The sequence below is a fragment of the Gobio gobio genome, assembly GCF_949357685.1.
Source record: "Gobio gobio genome assembly, chromosome: 13".
NCBI lineage: Eukaryota > Metazoa > Chordata > Actinopteri > Cypriniformes > Gobionidae > Gobio > Gobio gobio.
In genome coordinates, this window is record NC_137106.1 from 3,547,952 (window position 1) to 3,574,322 (window position 26,371).

A 26,371-nucleotide genomic window follows, 5' to 3' on the forward strand; every position below is an offset into this window, starting at 1 on the left:
TTGATAAAACAGCTTCAATATCACACACACGGATATGGAACATATTTGGTTATTGAAAATGCAAGATATGCAAACCCTGTGTCAGAATCAGCGAATGACTCCTGCATTATTTAATGTGTTATATCTCAGAGCCTCTCATGTGATTGTAATGAAAATTACATTTCTTAATCATGATGGACTTTCAGTGGCTCCAAAACATTTATTAAAATCAGTCAAACGTGTAAATATATGAATATCATTCCTCAAGTGACAAAATATCACAAGTTCCATTTATTGAAATAAAGACAAACTTTTATAAACATACCAGGTATTGTTTTTTATATGAATAGTATTAAAACTTGACATTTTCTGTATGGAAATCTAACTATAGCAAAATCTAAATATTGTCTAATAACCAATAATAAAGGTTATGTTTCATTGGAATTGCTTTTACTATTAATAATTATAATTACACTTGCATAGTTCTTTGTGAACAAATGTGACTTGATAAACTGGACCTGAATGTAAATGAACACTGAAATTCTCAGTTAAAGCTCAAATAAACATGTTTTTCATATATGCAAATTAATTAATTAACCGTATGTCAGTGTTTCAGCGTCTCTGAGCTGCGGATCATAATCATATGGCTTCATATGTGAATGGATGAAACTCGCTCTCCTCTTGGACTGTGGACTTTCATCTCAAGAATGTAAGAAAATGCTTTAAGATTTACAGCCAATATCTGTAGAAAAGGAAATTCAACTCTTGTGTTTCTATCAGGCTGTTTTGGGGAATTATGTCTCGGCAAAAGCAGAATTTGCTGTGGCTGATGATCGTCTGTTGTGCTTTAGGCCAGATAAGTATGTCGCTTTTACAGTCATAATGTTGATTTAAACTAAATCATAGAATGTGATTTGGTTTTTATTTATTTTTTTAATGTGTGAATTATCATTATGTTATACATTATTATATAATAGCGTTTAAATGTTTTCTTTGTCCAGGCTACTCAAAAAAAATAATAGTTGGTGACAATTTGAAAGATTCATGTTTCTGGGAATCAAGTAAAACAGGTAGATGTGAAATATACACTGCTAACGTGACATTAGGAATACAGTACATGTATTAGCTGAATGTTCTTGTGATCATTGACAAATCAAGTTCCAAACTCACTATATTGATTTATTTTTTATTCCAGATCCTAAACTGAGATGTCCATCAGCTTGTGAAACAGTGATAAACAGTTTTTGCACAATGAATGTCAAACCCGGTTTTGTTGTGGGTAAGAACATGTGTGTATTTTATGTTTTAACTGTTCGAGAGTGTTTTTGTATAATTATCAAATATTCTCCCTTGTTTCCAGGACAGTGCAAAAAAACTGAAAAAATGATCAGTTTCTTCATAGTAAATACAACGAAGGGATATGAAATAAAAATGAATGAGTCGTGTAAAAACACTGAGCTGTGGTTTTTGCCAAATGAATTGAAATGTCAAGTCACAAAACCAGGTGCATGTCATCTTAAGTTAAATTAATACACACACACACACAAATCATAAGTACAAATGTATTTTTTCACAAATCAGTGCTGTCCTAATTGATCATTGTTATCAGTGATGATGCTACCACTTTTGGTCAATCAATGCAAACCAAAATTCAATTCAAACAGTTTGTCTTAGGTGTGTTAATTTTCTTCTAAGCCCTTTAATGTGTTTGAGTTTGGAAGAGCAGTTTATGATAAAACCACAGACTATTTTAGACTAGTCATATTTAATGAGATTTGTAATTTTGCTGGATTTGCTTTTGCTTGATTATTAGCACAAACTTGCAAGTGTAACAACACAGTCTGCACCCCTGTCTGCACCTCGACTGGAAACCCAAACAAAGGTAAGATTTTGTCCACTTTTAAAATTCAATTTGGACAGGACAACGCTTATTTACCAGGCCAGTGGGAATGAGCCTGTGCTGATATATACTAGGCCTAGATCTAGTATTTTATGTGTTTTATTTTATATTATTATTTTATTTTATTTATATAGCCCATGGTTACTTTACAAAGATGGGTTAGAGGAACAGAACCAAATAAACATCCATAACAAAGCACAATACACATACCAAGGCCTGAAGAGTAATATACAGATGTCACTTACAAAGTTAGGTTAGGGATAAAAAACAGGACTGAGGAAAGCAAATAAATAGAGAAATACAAACAGATAACATAACCATAACAAGTGTTATGATCCCAGCCTGCCTGTCCTTTGTGTTATTTCTGTTATTTCTTGTGCCATGTTTTGTAGTTCTTTATAGTTTTTAATGTTAATTAGTCTCCCAGGTGAGTCTTGGTTATTCTCGTGTGTTCCCATGATAATTTACCACTGCCCCCTTGTTAGCCCGTGTATATATTGCCCTTGTGTTTCTCGTGTGGTTTGTCAGTCATTGTTTGCTGTTCATGCTCTCGTTCCATGTTTCCTTGTTTCTCTTTTGGATTATTAAACCTTAACTGCATGTGGATCGTCTTCTCTGTTCTCTTACCTGTTTCCTTGCCTGTCTGTATGCCCATCTCTAACAAGGTACAATGTACAGACAGAGAGCTGAAGAGTAATGAGAAAAAACGTGTTTTTAACCTCTTTGCAGTCAAAGATTACAGACAGGCCCAGATTACTGTCGTTCAACATTCACTGCACGTTAAAACATCATACTCTAACTAAATCTGGACAAACTTGGTATAATTATAAAGATTAAAACCTCCAGCTTCGTTATTTGACCACTGTTTATGATAAAACGAGGTTGCAGTGACATTTATTTCTTAATTTATGTCAGGAGTGCAAAATAACCGATCTGAAATGAACAATATTTTGACTGAAATATCAACAAATATCAAAAGCCAGTCACGTCTTCTCCGTTTTATTTGGGGTCACACACATGCACTAAACCGCATGTGTTCGGGCTCTTAGTGGAACAGTGCGCATATTTGTGCAAACATAGATTTATTATCACGTTTGCAAAATATTTTGTCATAAAGAATAACATTTCTATTCATTTCGCACTAAATTATGCTGATCTGAAGAGCTGAATGACATTCAGGGCGATCTCTGTGTCTGATTCATCCTTCTGCACGTCACTTATGATGATCTCAGAGCTCTCTCATTCGCTGTACAGTTGTCAATCATCTTACGTGACACAACGTGATCATAGTCCTGCCCCTTCTGGTCACGCTGTTCAATGCACTTCCTCATCTCATCTCTCCGTTGTAAACATTGCCAACATGTGAACTAAGAAGTAATAAACACACGATTACGATGGCATATGGTTTGTGTGTGTTTTGCATGCGATTTGGTGTATTTTTATATGAATAAAGAATGTTCCCAGTAAAATGTTAAACAGATGTAGCGATTAGCTCCATATAAAATGCTAAATATAAAATTTTAACATCATTGAACATCACTGAAACCCACATTATATCGCGACCGGAAGTAAATACAACACTCGCTGGCTGTTTAAAGGGAGTTTGGAGTTAAAGTGTAATATTAATCTTTTATATTGTGTTATGTAGCTTAATGCTAACTGTAGCTCTAATGCACCTGTCACACCAGGAGCTATATTTTATTTCACATAAAGGTACCAAAAGCATGCTTTTCTTGTTTGTCTGTTTGCTAAAAAGACTTTAGATAGTAGGTTTTAATGCAAAATTAGATGAATGGGTTGATGGGCAATCCAGAATCTGAATGGGTTATAATAGCTCAATTCCAAAACAAAAGATTTTCTATAAAAGATTAATGAAGTCATTCATGACAGATGTGTGAAAAGTTCATTGAATGAAAACAATAAACTATGAATTAAGCAGTTGAAAGACTAGTTAGTAGACAGCAAGTATGTGTTTTATAGCTAAGATGCTATCACAATAATATAATGATAGCATCTCTTAGCATTCACTAAAAAGTCACATGACATAGTATTACAATATGCTTCATAAAATGCATAATTTTAGAGATTTCATCCTCAGATTTTAAATGAAGCATGACCACACTTGTGGCATCAATTTAGTTGTAGTTTTAAGTTGTTATACTACATTCACATAATATTCTTATACATTTAAGAATATATTTATATTTTTTATTTTTGTTTTAATGTTTGAGCCTATTTATCTCCATATTAATAACAGTCTGAGTAATTCTGAGTCTTGAATTGTAAACTCTTAAGCGTTGGCTTTCTAGATATATGTTTCTTATGTGTATATTCAGAAAGATTTGTGAGCAGCAGCCCTTTTATTTGGGGTATGTTAAAATGCCCCACTTGCCAAAATGGGGGGTGACAGGCAAGGGGTTAAGAGGTTTTTGAAAGAAGGGAGGATGTTTGACGGATGTTTTGAGGAAGAGCATTCCACAACCTGGGAGCCACAACACTGAAAGACCTGGCACTCATATTGAGCAGACTAAGGCCCAATCCCATTTCTACCCCTTAGCCCTTCTCTTTCACCTACCCCTTCGTTTTGCGCGTTCACGTGAAGGGGTAGGGGTGTCTCGATTCTTTTTTGGCTGGAGTGGTAGGGGTAAGGGGAAGGGCCAGATAGCCCTTCAAACGAAGATTTTTCAGGACCACACTTCGAATGAAGGGGTATGAGTAGTTTCCCTCCACCGACTACCGTGCTGCATAGAATGTGTGTGTGTTGCCACTCGGGATCGATCACTGCGTGTCGCCTGGCTGCCGTTTCTCCGTAGCTTGCTAAACGCACTATTTGCGGGATTTGAACGCATATAATAATATGTGTTAAAAAATAATATAATAGTTATAAAATATATATCTGGTCATCCTTCATAACTCAGTCGATATTTACAATACATATCATCTGTAAACTCTCGCGTTACCAAGGCAACGACTGATTTGACGTATAACGTATGAACATTATCGCAGCACCACAGTAGATAACGAAACCATATCCGTACCGGCCGGCTCGGATCAGCACGGAATGGAATGGTTAATAAACAAAGAGAACAGTTTGGTCCAATGGAAAAGCGGCTTAGTCTTGTATGTTCTGTATCATCTTAGGAAACTCTGGCTCATATGTTTTTGAACTGAAAACGAGCAACATTTTATTAAGTCCAAATACAGCGCAAAACTCTGTTGGGAGTGAGTAATTTGTTAAACGTGCTCGCGCCTGATTTTTGTTAGATATAGCCTAAGCACTTCATTGCTGTTCATACTGGTTAAATGTCACAGGATTTTATAATAAAAGAAACAGGGTATGATGAGGTGTAATGGTATAGTAGTGGTGTCCCATTTCTTAGGGGAATATTTTCACCCCTACGCCTTGGCACTCTGTTTCAAGGGGCAAGGGGAAAAGGTAGGTGTAGGGGTAGGGGAAGGCGAAGGGGTGTAAAACAGAATTGGGATTGGGCCTAAATGTTAAATGTGACTAACAATCCTGCACTAGAAGATCTTAAAGTCCCTGTAAAGTCAAAATTAAATATGTGTTCTGAGTTTGTCACACCACAGACAAATGTGTTATTAACCACCCAGCCAAATTTAAATCATAAAAAAATCTGCCAAGTACATAAAATAGCTTATCAAAATCTTGACAAAAGCAGCATTATCTGCTCTCAAACGCTGGGGGCGTGTGTTTGATAATTTTTTAGGTTTCTGACACCAGGACTCAACTATTTTCTGCAATTCAAAGATATTTTTATTAATTCATAATGTGTACTGTATGCCATTAAGACGTGCAAGTTTGGTCTGTACAGATCTCATAAGTCAAACACACACAGACTGTTATCAAAACACCTCCTGTCCCAACACTCCTCCCATCTGACATTTGTCAGATCTACTAATCTACTATCTGTGGTCAGACATGTAAATGATCTTGGGCTACACTACAGTCTCTCTAATCTATTTTCTATGCTTAATTACTTTCCCAATTGTCTCTGATATTCAATGCAGAAGTATTATTGCTTTTAACTCATACAGCTACAGTATTATTTGATAATTTGTTGAATTATTATGTTGTCATGGTCTCTTGAGGTTGTAAGGAAATCCCTACTGTTAAACCTAAGGAGATGTGTAAAAAAGCTACATATGACAATGTTACATGCAGTGGTAAGTCTTAAGATTTATAAGATACTTTTTCATTAGTTGTTTCCGTTGATTTATGTCATACCTGAAATTCAGCAGAATATAAAGTGACTTTATTTATGTGTGCTGAAGGCATTGTACGAAGCAAATACATTCTGCATTCAAACGGGACTAAATGGAAATGTGTGACCTGCGATAAGACACCTTACATTCAAGCAAACAAAACTGCCAGTATTAAACCACCCGAGACAACTTACAATCAAACTCCAGATGCTGGTCTAAAAGACAAAGATGGGTTTATTGATCCCTCAAATGCATCGTAAGATAATTTTTTTTATTATACTTTTAAAATTTAAAAACTGTATTAAAGTGATTAAGCTTGTTTTGCAGTGTTGCCTTGAACAAACTGAAGTCTCTGGTGGAGCAGATGAAAAAAAACAACACAAACAGTTCAGCGATTGTGATGGGGGACATTATAGGTATTCTCCAAATACAAGCCAAGAACACAGAAGACACTGAAGACGCATGCTACTCTATAGAGCAGAACATGATATATGTAAGGCATGAGAAACATAAACATGCCCATTTGAGTAAGACTCTTTATTTATCAATGATAATCATTCTTTTCACAGATTCTTGACTGTCAAAGTGACCTGAGCACAGACTTTCCCTGGTCCGTAATGATTTCCAGTGAAGCGTTTGATCAATCACGACTGGAAAACAATGGACGTGCATTTGTTGGAGTTTTACGGTTCAAAAACATGGGAAAGAAGGTAATGTTTTTTTATTTCTTTAACAAATGTTTCTTGATCTATGTTATTCACACATGTTTATATTTTATTAATGATTGCTTTTATTCTTGTATGGCTTCTTATTTAGGATGAAACTAAAAATTACACTGTTTTGAACAATGAGGTTTATGGAATAACGATGGGCGCCAATATCTCCAGCCTTACCGACAATATAGAGATGTTCATTACACAGGAAGATCTGGTAATGAAGTTTTTGTTGTAAATCTTATTTTGTTATAATGACCAGACACTGTGAAAGCAAAATAATAATCAAACGTGTTCTTACAGGTCGGTGAGCCGTCCTGCAGTTCTTGGGATGGCAAAGGTAAATTCAGTTATGGCTGCATTGGTTAGTTTTCATAATTAGTAGAGATGCACCGATTGATCGGCCAGGGATCGGAAATGGCCGATTTTCTGCATGATCGGCCTGATCGTAATCGACCGATCAGTCTCACGTGTCTCCGATTTTGAGCCGATACGTCTACATGCGGCTGTGAGCGCGGCCGCAACGTTGACGTCAGAGCCACACTCGCGCTCACAGCCGCATGCAAACACTAGAAGACACTAATTATGCCATTTGTAAAACTCGTAAAATAAACCGCGGCGGAACCACCAGGAAAGCGCACAACACAACAAACCTATTTAGACACTTAAAACTCTAGATTTAATAGATTTAGTGCCGGCTCTATGTAATAATATGTTTCTACTACTAATAATCATTATGCTTAAATGGTTGATTATTTTTCACTTGATCTTTTTTTTTATAAACAATGTTTACTTTTAAACAGCATACAGCCTTTAAATGTTCATGTATTATTTGCTTATAATGATTATCATCATAAATAATAAACTAAATACATTTAATAAAACATTTTAAATGGTTAAATAAATAAAATAAAAAAATATATATTTTATAATTATATATATTTATTTATTTATTTATTTATTTAAATATATATATTAGGGATGAAACGGTATGGAAATTTAACATCACGATTATAGTGACCCAAATTATCACGGTTATCAATATTATCACGGTTTTGTTCAAATGAGATGAAAGTGTTAAAAAAGAACAGATGCACACACTTAAAACATTTCAACAAGTTTTATATTTGAAAATCAACAAACAACAAATAAATCAAACAGCTCTATGCACGTTTTTAAGCTAGATTCTATTCTGTGGGATTTCCTTCCTTATAATGGCCGTCGTCAATAGCAACGCATAACGCATAAATAATAATTTGTCGTAAATATAATCTTTAATATTATCTCTATAATTTTTTCAAGCAATATTCTCATCAGTGTTCAGCAATGATGCATTTTAATCTAGCATAGTTTGTGTAAGAGCCCAAACAGTATCGTAGTGAAATAATGCATATCCATATTTCCATATGATTTGACAGTTTATTTTATTAAATATCAAAAGGTGTGTATCATACCTGACACCTTGATGATCACTTTACAGCCAGTTTTATGACTGTCATTCTCTTCAAATGCTATTGAAGTTTGAAACGTGTATAACGTTACCAATGTTGTATGTAACTTTAGAGACGGTCCCTAAATTCACCAGCATTATGCCAGTCATATCAGATGCGCTGTGGTTCTGCTGTGTTTGTTTGAAACCATTTTCGCTGCTGAAATAGAAAAAAAACAGTCAATCACTGTATGATGAGTGAATCTCCTGCATACATCCCATGTTTATCTCTGCTTTGAGTAGATTTCAGCGAGTGAGAGCGGCGCGCGCTCTGAACAAAACTCCTCTAATCTGAACGCCTCTGATTATGAGACGACATCGCATTCATACACTCAATAGAAACACGTGTAGTGGTTATGCGCAACGCAATTATAACAGATGGCTTTTGAGAAGACTACGACTTCAAGACTTCAACAGCCAGAGTGGCAATAGTGTGCAGCCGAAATAACGTTACACCCGTAAATGGCGGTTGTTAATGTCAAACCCTGATTATCCCTTAAATGTCACCATAGTCTTGACTGAATTTGTTCGTTCGCTTCACGTTATAATTTCCCAGACGTAGTTTTGTCAAAGTCCACTTGCCTTGCGTTAGTAGTTTTGAAGTGTTCCCCCTATTACAGCGAGTTTCTTCTGGCATGTTCTGCAGACAGAGTTTCCCTAAGTTTCCCTCAGGACTTTTGTATAAGCCAAAATATGACCACACCTCAGATTTGGTCCTTTTAGAGGCTGAACAATCCCCTGAGTGCTGTCACTGCCTTCTGCCATTTCTTCTCATTCAGAAAACAGCGGTGCGCCAGACTGACGCTGACCGGACAAGATTTACCGCAAGTTTTCACAATCGTGATAATCACACGCGGTTTTAATGATAATTAAATTTTGTACGAAATTACTAACCGTCACTAAATTTTATCGTGGTTTATCGTGAAACCGGTAATCGTTTCATCCCTAATATATATATATATTTATATTAGGGGTGGCACAGTACATGAAAATGTTTACTTTTAAACAGCATAAAGCCTTTAAATGTTCATGTATTATTTACTTATAATGATTATCATCATAAATAATAAACTAAATACATTTAATAAAACATTTTAAATGGTTAAATAAATAAAATAAATAAATATATATTTTATAAATATATATATTTATTTATTTATTTATTTATTTATTGAAATATATATATATATATATATATATATATATATATATATATTTATATTAGGGGTGGCACAGTACATGAAAATGTTTACTTTTAAACAGCATAAAGCCTTTAAATGTTCATGTATTATTTACTTATAATGATTATCATCATAAATAATAAACTAAATACATTTAATAAAACATTTTAAATGGTTAAAAAAAAATTATAATAAAATATATATATATATATTAGGGGTGGCACGGTACATGAAAAAAAAAACGAACCGTTTACTTGTCTCGGTTCGGAGCGTGTGCGTCGCACGGTTTCGAAGCATGCGCAATGTATCCTCGTGCCCGTATGTTACCTCAGACAGTGGGTGTCCTTTAAATAAGAGTTGTTTGTGTGTGTGTGTGTGTGTGTGTGTGTGTGTGTGTGTGTGTGTGTGTGTGTGTGTGTGTGTGTGTGTGTGTGTGTGTGTGTGTGTGTGTGTGTGTGTGTGTGTGTGTGTGTGTGTGTGTGTGTGTGTGTGTGCGCGGGCATGTTTTCGTGAAATATCAGGACACAAATGTGTATAATGACATGGGTATGACATAGGTATTACAAAAAGAGGGTGAAATATGAGGACGTTCCCCATGTCCTCACTTTTCAAAATGCTTATAAATCACACAGAATGAGTTTTTTTTCACAGAAAGTGAACTGCACAGTCTCCTGTGAGGGCTAGGTTTAGGGGCAGGGGCAGTGTAAGGGGATAGAAAATACGGTTTGTACGGTATAAAAACCATTACGCCTATGGAATGTCCTCACATTTCACAAAAACAAACATGTGTGCGTGTGTGTGTGTGTGTTAATAAGGAAGGCTGGCCGGAGTTGGAGGATGCGCCAGGCAGGGCAGATGCAGTGCGAATGGAGAGCGGGACCCGCGGGAGCCTGTATTGGAAATACAGACAAATATAGTCCATTCTGTCACATTTTCCGATGTTCTCCTCCGACCCCTGTCTGTCTCATGCTTTGATTTATGAATATTGCGTTTAAATAGTGTCAAATCTCAGTATCGTGCGGATACTGTTCTGTGCGCTTGCGGTGCAGAAACGCTCCCTCGCGAGGATTGTTTTCTGCGCGCGGATAGTGTGTGCGCTCATATCATGTGCGCGCGTCTTTCTTTTATGTGCACGAGATTTGACACTATTGCTATATGGGCAACAAATATCTGCTGCAAATGCGACTCAACTCTGTCTCAAACACACATGCATATAACATGTTGTATACAAGTAGTTCACATGATATGTAACATTTAAAAGTTAAGATATGCTTCTAGTTTTAATAATTTAAACATGCCTTTGAAGTTTGGGCAAAAACTTCTGGCAGTGTTGTGTTTTCGTGTTTTGTTTTGTTTTTTGGGGGGGGGTTCCACAGCGCTGGATGTCATGGTGATTGTGAGGAACACTTCATGGTGAAATTTGTTAATCAGGTCAGCTGAATTAAAGCCACAGTGCATTGTTCTGATCAAAATTGATATGATTAACATGAAAAATATTACACCAATGTGTCGGACTCAGTAGACAGCCAGTTAGGAAACAACTTGATATAACAATTTTTTAATACTGTATCCTAAATTGTGGATGATTAAGCTATATATACCACATGCTGAAGTAAATTTCTGGAGTGTTAACGATTAAAGAAAAAAAACAACAAGAACCGTAAAGAACCGAAAACCGTGACCCTAAAACCGTGATACGAACCGAACCGTGGGGTTTGTGAACCGTGCCACCCCTAATCAGGGCTTGAAAACGAAAAAAAATATCAATTGGTTCACTCCGAGCAGAATCGATATTATAGCGTTTCCGTTTTTGCGTTCCTCAATAAACATTACTGTTCCGAAAACGGTTTGATATGAAAAAATACCGGTTAATAACGTTATTTTAATTTAGCCTATACTTTAAACAAATATGTATAAATAGACTTATTTTTACTCAATAATAATATAACGCATGGTAATTAAACTTGAATATTTATTTCATAACATTTTTAAAACCAGAAATACATGCATTAATTACAAAGCATAAACAGCGGACCTGTTTTAATGGAGCGTTAGACAATCTAATATGGCCCTCTTATGCCTAACTCTTTTCAGAAGAGTGATAACATTCTTTGTACATAACTTTTTTTCAACACGACTTGTTTTAAAAATCGCATGAATAAAGAATAAATAAACTGGATAACCATTGCTCTTAATGCACCGTCAACTGTTAATTTCAAAGCAAACACTGAGCAACACATCCTTGCATCACATAATCAAATTCAGTCAGCTAATAAAGCTTCATCATTTAATGCAATATAACATACCATTTAATACGAAGCATCAACTGTCTATATAGAAAACATTGACCTGTCCTGTATTGGCAATCTGAAAGACTATAGGAAAAATGTTTGATAGATGCTAGTAGCCTACTTGGACAGGCTTAAACAAAATAAACTAGCCTAAATCAGACTATTTGAGCTTAAAGTCTCAATTATAATATATTTTAGGGATGCCACAATTCTCAATATAATATTGAACTGTTCGGTACGGCATACACGGTTCAATACGCGCTTAATTATTTTTCTACAAATTCTATCATTTGCCTCCATCCCAATACTGAACAACACGACATACATTCACATTACACGTTAGTGGTAGAGTTATACTCACGGAACACTAGAGTTATTCACAATCACGAAAGTTCATTATTTGCATGCGTTTTAAAGCCTTGCCGGTTTCATTCGCGTGCGCGGTTTTAACATGCGCTTTTCAGAGCGCGCGCACTAAACGCCTGTCAAACACGTGATTACTGGACTAAGTAGTCGTCTTACTGCACTAATACTGTCAAATACACACAAGGTTAACAGTCGGTTATGTCTAAAGTGAAAGTAAAATCGCATCCGTGTCTGTATATTAGATGCACGCAGGTCTTAAATTGACAGCAGCGCAGCCTATAGTGAACACGCTGTCCTTAAAGGGACAATTCACCTATAAAATGATGTCATTATTTACTCACTCTAATATTGTTCCAAACCTGTATTCATTTCTCGATGACAGAATTTTCCTTTTTGAGTTAAATATCCCTTTAATGTTAATACAACAACAAAAGACAAAGAGAAAATCACTCACTGCTCTTGACTGAAACTAATACAGTAGCTAAGAATCAGTGTATATTTTATAGTGAAGTCTATGTAGTGTTTTATTTTTACATTCCTTCATTCATTCAATTTCATACTTAAATGCTGCTGTACTGCTCTGAGCTGCCAGTGTAAATCTTTATATATATTTATTTTATATTATATACACTGGGAATGTGTACAAGGGTTTTTTTTTAAAGTAAAGTTTTAAGTTTAAGTAAGGTTTTTCAATTCTTTTAAGTAAAATAAAGAAAGAGTATCGCAATAAAAAATAGTCTTTTTTCTCTTTAACCTCTTGCTGTTCCTGTCGCCTAAGAAGAGAATAACAAAATGTATGTAACAAGACTTCAGAACCGAACCGAAAACCGTGGGTAAAAACCGAGGTATGTATTGAACCGTGGACTAACTGTATTGTTGCATCCCTAATATATATTTATAAATAAAAACATTTAGCTGTGGTACCGAAATACCATAACATTTTTATGGTATTGGTACCGACTACTGGAATTTTGGTACAGTGAGATCCCTAGCTGGCAACATTTATTACCCAAATTACTGAACTATTATTTGAAGGAGTATTGTACACTTCAGGTTTGTTCATTCATAGGATCTTTTGTACTTTAGTAAAAAAGAGAAAAAGGTCAATTTATAATGTTTTGTTTCATAAAGCAACTGATTTTCAGTTATTTGTTATTTCTACTTCTTTCCAGGCACAGAACACTTATTTTTTGAGAGTTGTTTAAGTGAAAGAAGATCCTGTTGTAATGTTTAATAATTTATTTTAGAATAAAAAAAATTTTGCTTTGAAGAAAAAGTGGATTTTTGTTTGTATATGCTGTCAATTATAGAATCGGCAAAAATCGGTATCGGCCGATCTCATTAACAAAAAAATCGGAATTGGCCAAGAAAATTGCAATCGGTGCATCTCTAATAAATAGTTGAGAAACGTTTTTTATCCAAAACCGTGCTCAATTCAAAACAGTCCACAATTCATAACTTTTATTTACGAAAAAGCAGTTCTGGTGCACTGTGCACTGCTTTGATAGTAGGACATTGTGATTTCCACGACATGAATGGAATTACAGAATCCAATCATAAAAATGGGATTGACTGTACAACTTGGGTATGTTAAAGAATTTGGCAAATTTGGGATGAATAAATCAAAATTGGGGTTCCATAATGAATAAAATTGGATGAGTGTCTGAGAGCATTAAACCGTAAAAAGACTTTCAATATGAAGTCGGCATGTTCTGTGTGTCTCTGTGTGAATGAAGCACGTTTGTGTGTCAGCGTATGCCATCTCTCTATATGGTGACATGAACACATGAACTTCATCTTCATCACACGAGCTGCTCCGTTTCATTAAATAAAACTATTATCAGTTTACCTTGAAAAAGTTATGACAGAAATATATTACTATTGTATACTAAGATTCAGACTAATAATATTAATAATAAACTACTGTACCTTACACGGCTCCTTCACCAGGTAGAAATTCATACAAAGGTTAGAAAGGTTAGGTGTTATATATTAAAATATTTTAGCTTTGCAAAAATTATAAAATGCTATGTGTTGAATTTGTTGATGTTATGGCTCTGTTTGACAGTAAGTAATAAAAACAAAAAGGATTGAGTATTGTGCATAATATTTTTTTCTAAACATTTTTTATTTAAAAAAAAATTGTAAATGGAATCATTAGGCAGAATCAAACTGGAAAATTTCTTATGGATTCCCAACCCTAACCACAAACCAACCCAATTTATGTTATATATTTAAATCTTTTATATATTTAAATAGCTGCTCTCTTTTCTTTGAAGGAAATCTTGAATGGACGACGTCCGGCTGTGAGACAGAAATAATTGATAACACCATAAAGTGCTCATGTTCACATCTGACGTTCTTTGCAGTGCTGATGGTGAGAAGCTTCTCAGAGTTTAATTTAAAGACCCCATGAATTCAATATCAGTCTTTTAGTCCACGTCTATATTCTAGTGAATTTGTACAAGATGACTAAATAAACTTAACAGATAAATGCATTTAAAATGTAAAGATCTGATTCTTGCTAACAAACAACTAAGGGTTTTAAAATAGTTGTTTCTGTTGTGTTTTCTCTGATCTCTCAGTTTCCTCCAGATGTAAATCCAAACAGCACAGCACAGTATGTGGAATCATTGAGCTTCATCACTTCTATCGGCTGTGGCATCTCCATGTTTTTTATGTCCGTCGCTCTGTTCATGCATTTCCTGTTACGGTAGAGTATCTTAAAAATATAACATTTAGTTACTGTAAGTTTTTTGTTCATCTTTTGGATAAAAGCGTCTGCTAAGTGCATAAACTCATGTTACAAATACAGGTTGTTATATATTTGAACAGGAAAGCCAAATCAAACCAGGCCACGAAGATCTTGATGAACATGTTTGTGGCTTTGTTTCTCCTGAATTTATCCTTTTTGTCAAACGAGAGCGTGGCCAACACAGAAGACAAGGGTGCGTGCGTCTTCATAGCGCTCCTCATGCATTACTCCATGCTGGCTACATTCACCTGGTTCTTCATTCAAGCTCTTCATATGTACTTATGGCTCATCAGACAGAATGTCGCCATCACAAACTACATGAGGAAGATCATCGTGTTCGGCTGGAGTGAGTTATATGAACAAAACACCTGTTATACTGTTGCCTTAAGAAATAAATTAAACAAAAACCAGCAAGTCAGACTGTAAACTCAGGTTCACCTGAAAAAGAAAATATACTGCACACTAGTCTTATGAACGACTGTCATGATACTTTTAAGGTGTTTTTGACCTTTTCTCGAGCAGCTTGTCTTCATTACGTGGTTTTTCAATATGAATTTTAGTAATTTAAGTACATTAAGTTAAATTAAATAAATATGAGAAATGTTTCATTGGAAGGTAGCTGAAATAAAAAAAACCTTTTTGATATTTTATATTAAGTGAAAGTTTATTTTATTCAAAGTAATGAAAATGTTCTGTTTTTTCAGCGTTTCCGGCTCCGATAGTCGTAGCTGTTGTTTCAATAGGAGGATATAAAACAGTGATTATAAACGCAACGTCTGGAAAAACTACACAAATGTAAGTTGTTCAATTTCAGTCAGTCACTCCGAGTTACGCCAGTGACTGACAGAATGGGGGTTTTGCTTAGAAGCATATCACCTTCGAGTATTAGAAAACGAGCCAATGGTATGTTAAATACCATGGGTCTGCGGAATTTGCATCGCAAACTCTGGCCAACCGCGTAGGTATACAAGGTATCAACTTTATTTATATTCTGTAGCACTTTTTAAAATTCAGATTGTTTCAAAGCAGCTTCACAGTGTTAAACAGGAAAATAATGCAACAGAATTTGATTCGGCTGTACAGCCACTCTGGAGAAAACGGTAGGGGTGCAACGGATCACAAAACTCACGGTTCGGATCGACTACGGATCATGAGTCACGGATCGGATCATTTTTCGGATCAGAATAAAAGGGGGAGGAGACTATTTTTATTTGCTTTCCATTTATTACATGAAAACTTTTGGTGTTAACATAATCTATGGTTTATAGGTTAACAAGGAACTTTTGGTGTTAACAAAAATAAAATAAATAAATAAATAACCATCTGAATAAATCAAATTTGACTAAAAACAACCTGAGACGTGAAAATGGGCCTGAGCTTTTTTTTTTATTTTTTTAAAGATTAGGATGTCAACATTCTCAGGGAGAGAGTAGACCTCTCACACTTGTCAGCATTGCAATTCTCTTTGTAGGCCTACACTCCATTTTATAGATATCATGTTTAAACGCACTACACTTAAACAACGTTTTATTGAATGCATTACTTTTTATTTATATGGCCCAGTACCTACTTTAGATGTATATATTACTTTGCTCATGCAAGTTGCAAAACAGACAATAGACTATGTTAAAATAAACATTTTAAATTAAAACTTACGATAGACAAAAACCAACTGTCGTCTTTTCTTTTCTTTTTAAATCTTTTTACAAGAAATCTTGCAGGTCATTAAGAACTTTGTTTTTCCACCTCCAAGAAAGGACAGGTGCTCTCCATTATTTCTCCTTGTTTACTTAAAGGCTGTTTTCCTTGCTTTACTCGAGGCAAAAAGCCATGTGTTGACTTTGAAACAGAGTAGACTTTACATTATATGCATCTGTGGTGGAATTACTAGATTTTCGCATCGATATGTTTGTTTTAATGCGGATGCGCTGTTACTTTAATTCAGCGCCAGCACATAAAAAAATAGACTCTGTGCGGAATCGATCGCAGCACAGCTGTATGGAAACGATCGCAGCACAGCTGTATGGCCACGCGCTCCTGGAACTCACTGAGGGACCGAAGCCGCGTGCAGTGAAAACTGTATCCGTTAACAAGGGTACGGAATAAATACGCACCGCATACGCGCTGCAAACAGAGTATGTGTGAAACGGGCATCAGCAGGTGCCATGCTCGATGTATGCGCCACTTTCATACGGCTTTCTCGTGCCACAGTGCATACATACTGTTAGAGTTTTGTCCACACCCTTCTTCCGTCATCATTATATTTTACGGGGAAGCCAAAATGCTCCCATACATGCGATTTGAATGATGCGGGAGGCTTTTCAAGTTCTTCTACTTCTCTGCTTGCCACTGACTGATTAACATGCCCTGTTCACGTCAACACGTGTTTCTCTGAAACTCAGCATCGAGTTTAAAGGAACGAGATCACTTAAAAAGCAATATCGGCAGAAAAACTGTCTTTTAGTCTGCGATCGCTAAACAATTCAGCTTAATCCACAAGTTAAAAAAAAATGCTCAATAAATCCGCGGGTCACGTGCGTGCCGAACCGTGGGTCGTGATCCGTACGGATCACGGATCAACTGCGATCCGTTACACCCCTAGAAAACGGTGATGTCATCAGCTCATTTAAATTATCATACAGTGACAATGTGGGCAGATCAGTAATTTAGTTTATATAGTTAATTTAGTAATTCAAATTATTTGGACATTTAGTTGAAAATTTAGTGTCCCCAAGTGGCTCGTGTTCTCCTCTGGACGCTTCGGCAATGTTAAAGAGAGCTTTCTCTTTCTAAAAGGACTGCACAGGCATGTCTTTTTCAAGATGTCTCGCTCCTGTGTTTCTGGTTGTGGGCACATGATCCATCCACCTGAAGGCCAGGATCGCTGTCTCTCATGTTTGGGCTTTAAAATCACGAGTAGGCAGTCATTTTCTCACTGCAGGAACATGGCCATTGTGATGCTTAGATCAAGACTCAATGACCTCCTTGGAGATAGAGTCCCCTCTGCCGCACCCCAATCTATTTCCTCATCACGAGGCAATACTTTGGCTGGTGACCAGGGTGATCCGAGGGTTACAGTGGAACAACTTGACGAGTCTTCCTCGGGCCACGCCCCCCTCCGCATGCAAGCCGTGGAGCTTCCGGATGAGCCTGGTTCCTCTCAGGGACCCAGCGTATCATTCAGGGCTCTGGTGGATGATGCCATGTCACTCACAGCATCACAAGGCGGACTTGAGTCCTCTGAAGATGAGGATTCGGCTGCGCTGCCTCCTTCGGGGGTTCCAGTGTTGTCCGAGTGGCATCCTCTGCCCTCTCCCAAGCGCTCGAGGCTGGACGATTGGTTCCTGTGGGGCAGCGCATCACCAGGTCACCAGGTAGTGGAAGTCTCCTTTGACATTTCACGGTCCGGCGGCTTCCTTCGCCTTCTCTGTCCTTGACAGGACGGCGGCCAAAGGGTACACAAGGGTCCCCAGTGTGAACACCGCAGCATCTGAATGATACCCCAGATAGTCATGCAGTGTGAAAAGAGCAGTGGTCCGACGAGTTTGAAAATCGTGCAGTCTGAACTCGGCATTAGCCTCGAACACACGCGCTCTAAATCTAAGAATTTATTATTATTAATGATAGACATTATTTAGTCGCCCAGAGTGAAGATTTAGTCATATATGTGAGTGGTTTACTCACATTATAGAGGGTTGCCAATATACTGTTACAAAACATGCATTCTCTCAACTATTTATGTTGCAAAACTGACTGTATTTACCTGAATACTCAGCAAGATGGGTATTTTGACATAATGTAAGCACAATAAGCCTCGAAATACAAGTCAATCTGGTACTCGCAAGCTATTTGATAGCCCGCTATGTGTGTGCACAGCACACCATAGGTCAGTGGTGCGTGCGCTTTTGCGCAATACAAGCACTATTCAATCGGAGGAATTTCCGAATTGATACCAAAATATTTCAGGATTGATACATATCACAATATCAATATTTTTGAGAACACTGGCTGACATTATGCAAATTAGTTACAAACCTACGTAGGTACAGTAGACAGCAGAGTATGTGAGTGGAGTGGGAGTGGAGCAAGGAGTGAAGCAGTCTATGTTATAAACAGAACTTGTGATATTTCAAAGCATACAGTGCATCCAGAAAGTATTCAGAGCACTTTATTTTGTCCACATTTTGTTTTCACGTTCCAGCCTTATTCCAAAATGGATTCAATTCATTATTTTCCTCAAATTCAAATTCTACAAACTTAAATTCTACAAACAATACCCCATAATAACAGCATGAAAGAAGTTTGTTTGAAATCTTTACAAATGTATTAAAAATAAAACAACAAAGAAAAAAATCACATGCAAGTATTCACAGCCTTGCTCAATACTTTGTTGAAGGACCTTTGGCACCAATTACAGCCTCAAGTCTTTTTGAGTTTAACCCTCTCGAGTCGGCCGTCTAGCTTTTTAGTCTTCAGAAAATGACCTCTAGCTTAGTGAATACTTCTCTCACAAACATGAGACATATGTCTAAAGAAACGCTGAAATGTCAGGTTTTAAACACTTTAAACCAAATCAAAAACAAATATTATGTGTTTATGTAATCTGGTTGAAAGCAGAGAGATGTTAGTCGTTCCTGAGCGGCTCATTATACACTAATGCGACCACGCCCATGAAGCGCACGTTCTATTGAGATTCAAATACTGAGGCTCCGGAGGCGATGCCCACACACACATCAGCTCAAACTAACACATCAACACCTACTACAACTACATCGTTTTGAGACGCGTTTCATAATCCTGGAATAATTCTCCATGACAAGCTGTTCATTTCTGAAAGAAACGGATTCCACCGCTGTGTGTAAGAAGGCAGGGCTCTACGCTAACATTTTTCTTGAGGAGCACTTGTGATCCTAATTTTTAAAAATTAGGAGCACAGTCAAAAATTTAGGAGCACTTTCTGATCAATAAAACGCATTCCAATTATAACTTTCCCATTACAGGACTATCTTTGTCCCTTTAAATTAATGTCCAGGGGCATTCTTACCATTTTTAGAGCAATGTTTTCTAATCTTATTAAATATATGGATCATATTTTGTCAATTTCTTCAATTAAAATAGAAAAGTTGTTTTTAAAATGTTAATTTAAACAATAAATTCAGTTAGAGCAATAAGACACAATCAGACTGTTACCAATCTAATTAAATCAGCATCAAAAGATCCATCTTTGCACTGTAGAAGTGGCACAGCAGCTCTATCTGAAGTGGTGTTTAGACTGTTTAATGCAGCTCATGGGTAAATAATGTTGTATGAATGTTTTAAATATAAGTTTTTGAATTTAGAAATGGGTTATGTACAAGTTCTACTTTAAAAGTTTGATATTTTAAATAAAAAGTTAATGCAAAGTATAAATATGAAAATAAAACCGCCAGTAGGTGGCGTCAAGTCTATGTGTGAGTCATTGATTCAATCGTTCAAACGCAGATTCATTCGAATCGAACCGCTTGGAGATGCGCAACAGTTCTGGTGTAGTTTTGATTTTCATGAAATAAACTGTATAGTGGCTAAAACATTGTCTATTGGACTTTTGTACAAGATAAGTATCACATTTGCAATCATGCCAACTCGGAGCAATAGCAGTCCGTAACTTTTGGCGCTCTGGCGGTTAATACAGAACTTTTTATCTTTAACAGCTAAATAAAATATACAAATAACATTATCATTCATTACAGAACATTTAACAGAAACTTGCATTGAAGCAGGATACTGCATGTAACTGAGTTATGCATCACAACATACTCAAAAATGCATATTGTGCATGTCATGTTCTTGCCACTATATGAATGCTTATTAATCTGCTATAAAATCACACTTCATTTTTGGACTTCTGAACAGAAATATTTGAAAGGACATTACAGGGCTCTACGCTAACAATTTTCTTAAGGAGCACTCCTAATTTAATTTTTCTTTTTTTTTAAATGTAGTGTAGTCTGGGTTACGGACTGCTATTGCTCCGAGTTGGCATGATTGCAAATGTGATACTTATATTGTACAAAAGTCCAATAGACAAGCTGATGTTAAGTAACAACGTTTTAGCCACTATACTGTTTATTTTGTGAAAATCAAAACTACACCATTTAGTACAATAGCAGTCCGTAACTTTTGGCGCTCTGGCGCTAATACAGAACTGCACGCGTCTCGCGGAAGAACATTGCAGCCGGTGCTACTTCTCTCTGTTTGTGTCTATGGCGAGTCACACAGGGACTGTGCTCCTCTGCAGCACTGCGAACCAAACTGGAATAAAATAGTCCGAATGTAAACACTTATTATATGTGTACCGTAGTGATTCAGGGTAAGATAAAAACACTGTTAGGAAAATGGATTTATGATGTACTCTTATATATACATCTAGTAATTTTTAAACACAAGAAAAGTTGTGGACTGCAGCTGATAAAGATTAAATCAAGAACTCATACAGGGGCTTTTTTAAATTATTATTTATTAATTCATTTTTGGTGGCATTTTTGCCCCAAGCCCCCGTTAATTTCCGACCTTGTTTATGATAATCCAAATGTGGTATTTCTAGTTAATTTGGATTTGGCTGCAAATAAACATCAGCGTGAAGCGTCTGGTAAGTGCGCATGGCTGCGTCACACCCGTTTTACATGGTAAACAATCTGTGAAGTGAAGTCCGTTACACACGTTTTTTGCACATGCTTTGCTGACAGAAGGCGTGACAAGCAGTCGATCGCAGAACGAAACGTAAATGTTGCTCAGTCAGTGTTGATGTACTTTGGCAGTTGTAATTTTTATTCCGATTGTATTTTACATCTATTCATGAGAATCGATTGGGTCACTCGCACCGGTGCGCCTAAATATTTTTTCACAGTCGCACGTAGTAATTTTCAGGCGCAAATGCGCCCAAAATGGTCGCTATGTAGAGCCCTGGTAGGCTAAGTTTACTCTGTAAGCATCTGTGAATATTAAATGCAAAAACCTGCGCGAGGACGCACTGAAGCTTTCTTTGTTTAAATTAGCTCAAAATTACTGTCACATGTAAGTAATTACCTTGACAAACTATACATAATTTAAAAGATCTAAAACTCAAGCTTCCATTTTTAACGTCCGTTTTATTCTCAAAGTCATATAGTGATCGTAATTTGTTAATATGTGTCAGGAGTTATGAATATGAAAACCGCGTCGGTACCTTTGATTGTAATATGAGCATCAGCTGATCTCATTCATAAAAAACTCCTCTATTCTCCTCATGAAGACTCACGACAAAACAACATCCCTCAGGGCTTTTAGATCAAAAGTGTGCAGATGAGGAGAAATATTGATAGATTCTCATATGTCTGTGTCAAATTTCTATACAGAGAAGTGTTATTTCAATCTGTTGTGTTTTCAGTTCATACTGGCAGCCGGAGGGTGCACATAGTCCTATATAGCACGCATGAAGAAGATACTAGGGCTGAACGATATGGACAAAATTTCATATCTCGATTTTCATGCCAGATATCTCGATATCGATACAATACGATATGACTATGTGTTCGGTGAAAACCAGAATCTGAATTAAAATGTGTTTGATTTAAGCCTACATTTCAAAAATTTCAGAAAATTTATTGTTTTTAAGCCTTTGGCACGTACGATCACAGGTGTAATCAGTCTAGGCTGGAGCGGATGATCAAGTGCATCACATGATCAACAGAGACAGGCGCGCTCAGAGCTGTCATATATCACAACTTTTCAGTGTTTTCAACCACATACTGTTTATTTTAGGTTTCAAACATATAAATTCACATAAGTACTAAAAAAAACAATACATTTAGAGTTTGTAAAATACACACTGATGTCTATGGAAGAGGTAATAATAATAATCCTTTCCATTATAATTCGACACTTTTTATTCATATCAGATACACATTTTAAGTAAGTTCAATGTTTACTCTATTCTATTCCCAGTTCACCAGCCACTTACTTTTAAGTATTTCGGGAGAAGTGGATGAATTCACGTGTTGTAAACATAGAGGTTGTAAATCCAACAGATCCGATTCTCTGAACTGCGTCTGCAGCACAAACTAATGCTGCCTTCACGTGCTATCGGAAATTGGATGATTCCGACTTCAGAAATCGTGATTACGAGCGCATTGCATTCAAGTTTCAAAATGTGAGGGCGTTCATGTGCAATGTTTACCTAGGAAACTCGTATTTACGATAATTCCGAGAGCACGTGAAGGCAGCATTACACGGCGGCGCCCATCGCGCATACAGCTCAACTAACGCGATCGTTATAAAGGTGTTTAAACAACAATATACTTCCACTTGCATGTATTTGACAATCGGAATATCAGATATTTCATGCCATAGCTAACACATTTGTGAATATTCTGAATAAAAAAGGGAAAAATGACAAAAGCAGATCATTCATTCAGCGCTGTTGCTGCTGCGGTGCGTCACGTGACAAGCAATGACGTGTCACCATGGAAACGCCGCCCCCCCTCTCAAGTCCCTGTAGTGCGCGCGCGCGCGCGCTGGCTTTAGCGGTGCATTCAAGGGCACTCAAACTGATGTTTGTTGTGACTGCCAGAGTTGTATGCAGGGCGAGCGCGGAGAGGGGAAATCTATATTGTCTATATCGTTGCTTTTTTCGATAGTAATATCTTGAAAGTTCATATCTAGATATAGATACGATAACGATATATCGTTCAGCCCTAGAAGATACCATGTGACATTGACATAAACAGCTTCCAGAAATCGCTATTACATGCAGATAGACACATTTGAAGATAGTAAACACACAATCGCGACAATATATGGCTTATCTGTGTTATTTATACCATGTTGGCTTGGCTATTTATAACATTTGACTTGTGATACAAAGTAAGTTTGGAGTAAAAACATAGTTTTAATCTCATTAATTGTGTTTTAATAAATTGGTGTAATAAATCATACATTATGGTTTAATAAATCATAAATTGTTGTGGATGATTATGAATGATAATGAAAACTCTATGGAAATACAAGATGGAGTCAAAAGTCTTGGGAACACATACCTATTGTGTTTTGAGACCTTAATTTTAGTTTTTTGTTTTTTCAAAAACAGTGCATAAACATTTTTCTCTCAAAAATACAAGCATGTACATACATGTTGATCACAAATTATGGTAGCCCAGTTTGTGCTGAATACAGTGTAATTACACTTTTGCCATTAATGTGTTTATAAGCAACTGAAAAAAACACAAATGTCAGAGCATGTCAAAACGTCCAAAGGGCCCCAACAGAGCTCAGACTCCAGAGGGTTAATACATTTGCAAAGATTTCAAACAAACTTTTTACATTGTCATTATGGGGTATTGTTTGAGGAATTTTGAGGAAAATAATTAATTTAATCCATTTTGGAAAAAGGCTGTAACATAAAATGTGGAAAAAGTGAAGCGCCGTGAATACTTTCCGGATGCATTGTGTAGCCGCAAATTTCCTCGGGGAGCAAAGACGGATCGTTTTTTCTGATATCAGGAAGCAAGGACAGGAGCGGTGAGCGGGAAATGGTGAACTCGGAGAGGAGCGGAGTGATTATTGAACGCTTGGAGCGTGGAGGAGAAAGTGTCCTCTGATTGTCTTAATTATATTTCACTTTCTTCTAATTATAGGTGCTGGATTACAGATCCTTTAATTCACTACATAGTGAACATTGGTTATTATGCCTTAGTCTTCATCTTCACATCTGGAATCTTCATCATGATCGTCACTAAGATTGTCCAAGCCCGACACATAAAAGCGCCCGAGGGCAAGAGAAAGATGTTCAGAAAGCAGCTCATGGTGGTGTTGAGTTTGTTCCTGCTCTTCGGCCTGACGTGGGCTGTGGCGTTCTTCAGTTATGGACCGATGCTCATTCCCTCATATTACATCTTCACTGTGTTGAACTCGTTTCAGGGTGAGAAACAATCACATGCATCATTACACTTGGTTTAGTTTAGAATGCTTATAATAATTTTCTGTTTTTTCTTCAGGGTTTTTCCTCTTCCTGTATTACTACCACATTCACAAAGATGTAGAAGGTCATTTCTCTGATAATCCAGAAAGGTCCAACTCCACCACAACCATCGTTCAATCCAGAATTAATGCCATGGAAAATGTTTATAATGAGCCTAATTAAGACAGAAACCCATGTTGTCTCTCAGCTGATAAGTCAACTGTAGAAGGTCAGAAAACTAGTCGTATTTAATATGCTGTACAATTTAATGTGTTTAATAATAATATGCATCTAATATGCTGTACGGTGAGGGGATATAACTCATAATGGGATCATAAGTGGGATCATTAGTTAAGATATTTTAAACAAAACATATTTTAACACGTACTTTACAAGTTTTATATTTTCTCATATCTGTAAGTTCAGGGTAATTGTAACCCTTGTTATGAAATATATATAGTTTGACTGAATTTTGGATGTTTAAATTGTGCAATGAACATCATTTCATTCTTGATGTAGGCTATTTTAACAAATTATGTTTCTTTTAAACAGTGCATTAATATGATCATTTTAATTTGTGCATTATATTCAATATTTTGAGTTAGTCTTTCTACAGTTAAATATATCAGTGGTAGGCTACTATATACGTTTCTTAATGTGGGTTTGTTTGCAGTAGTTATGTATTTGATATGATTGTAACACAAAAGGGCACTGTGAGATATTAGAATGATTTATGAAGGATCATGTGACCCTGAAGACTGGGATAATGATGCTGAAAATGCAGCTTTGATCACAGGAATACATTTATTGGTGGGTGATATGATCTTATTTCAAGTTGAGTCATTTTAAATATAAGTGAAATTTCACAATTAACGATACTTCAGCAAAAACTAATACAAGGTTAAGTTATTGTCTAGTTATTCACCTGTTCTTTGTGGTTCATGTTAGAATTAAAGACTTACACAAATTGACACTTACATATAATCAGACTATCAAATATCAAATAGTATGCGTATTTGGCTTGCTGTATCTCCCCTGTATCTCTGGTTAGGAAAGTTACTGAGTGAGTGTGAGGAAGATGGGGTGGTGGAGGGATGCTGAAAAACTGTTGAGGAATATTGGTGAGTTGACTGGGTATTTATATGAGCCTCCACTTGTGCTGATTGGGTAGACATGTTGATTACTGATTGCTGACAGCTGGTTGGAATGACATGATGATTGGATAGATCATTTTAATGTGTTCCTCCCGAACTTTTGTTAATAAAACAATTTCATTTGACTCCTTCGTTTGGCCCTCAAATCCTTACGGTTGACAAAATGTTCACTTGCTGCCTAATATATCCCACCCACTAACAGGTGATGAAGAGATCAGTGTTATTCACTGCACCTGTTATAATGTTATGTTAATGTTATACCTGTCATAATTTTATGCATGATCGGTATATTCTCTGGCTATGTGCTTCTCACAACAGTTTCCACATGAGTGATTTAAAGATTATC

At 36.4% G+C, this 26,371-nt stretch overlaps 1 protein-coding gene across 1 annotated transcript; it reads left to right on the forward strand.

The window, feature by feature from the left end:
• Positions 1–1,345: 1,345 nt before the first annotated feature.
• On the forward strand, positions 1,346–26,149 carry LOC307136296 (adhesion G-protein coupled receptor G5-like). The gene is made up of 14 exons (XM_079833192.1): positions 1,346–1,483; positions 1,793–1,861; positions 5,990–6,064; positions 6,173–6,359; positions 6,431–6,596; positions 6,673–6,813; positions 6,920–7,033; positions 7,120–7,156; positions 14,423–14,520; positions 14,729–14,856; positions 14,979–15,244; positions 15,603–15,693; positions 24,549–24,832; positions 24,909–26,149. Exons 1-14 carry the CDS (start codon positions 1,363–1,365, stop codon positions 25,052–25,054), a joined length of 1,923 nt encoding a protein of 640 aa, XP_079689318.1. The 5' UTR covers positions 1,346–1,362; the 3' UTR covers positions 25,055–26,149.
• Positions 26,150–26,371: the final 222 nt, after the last annotated feature.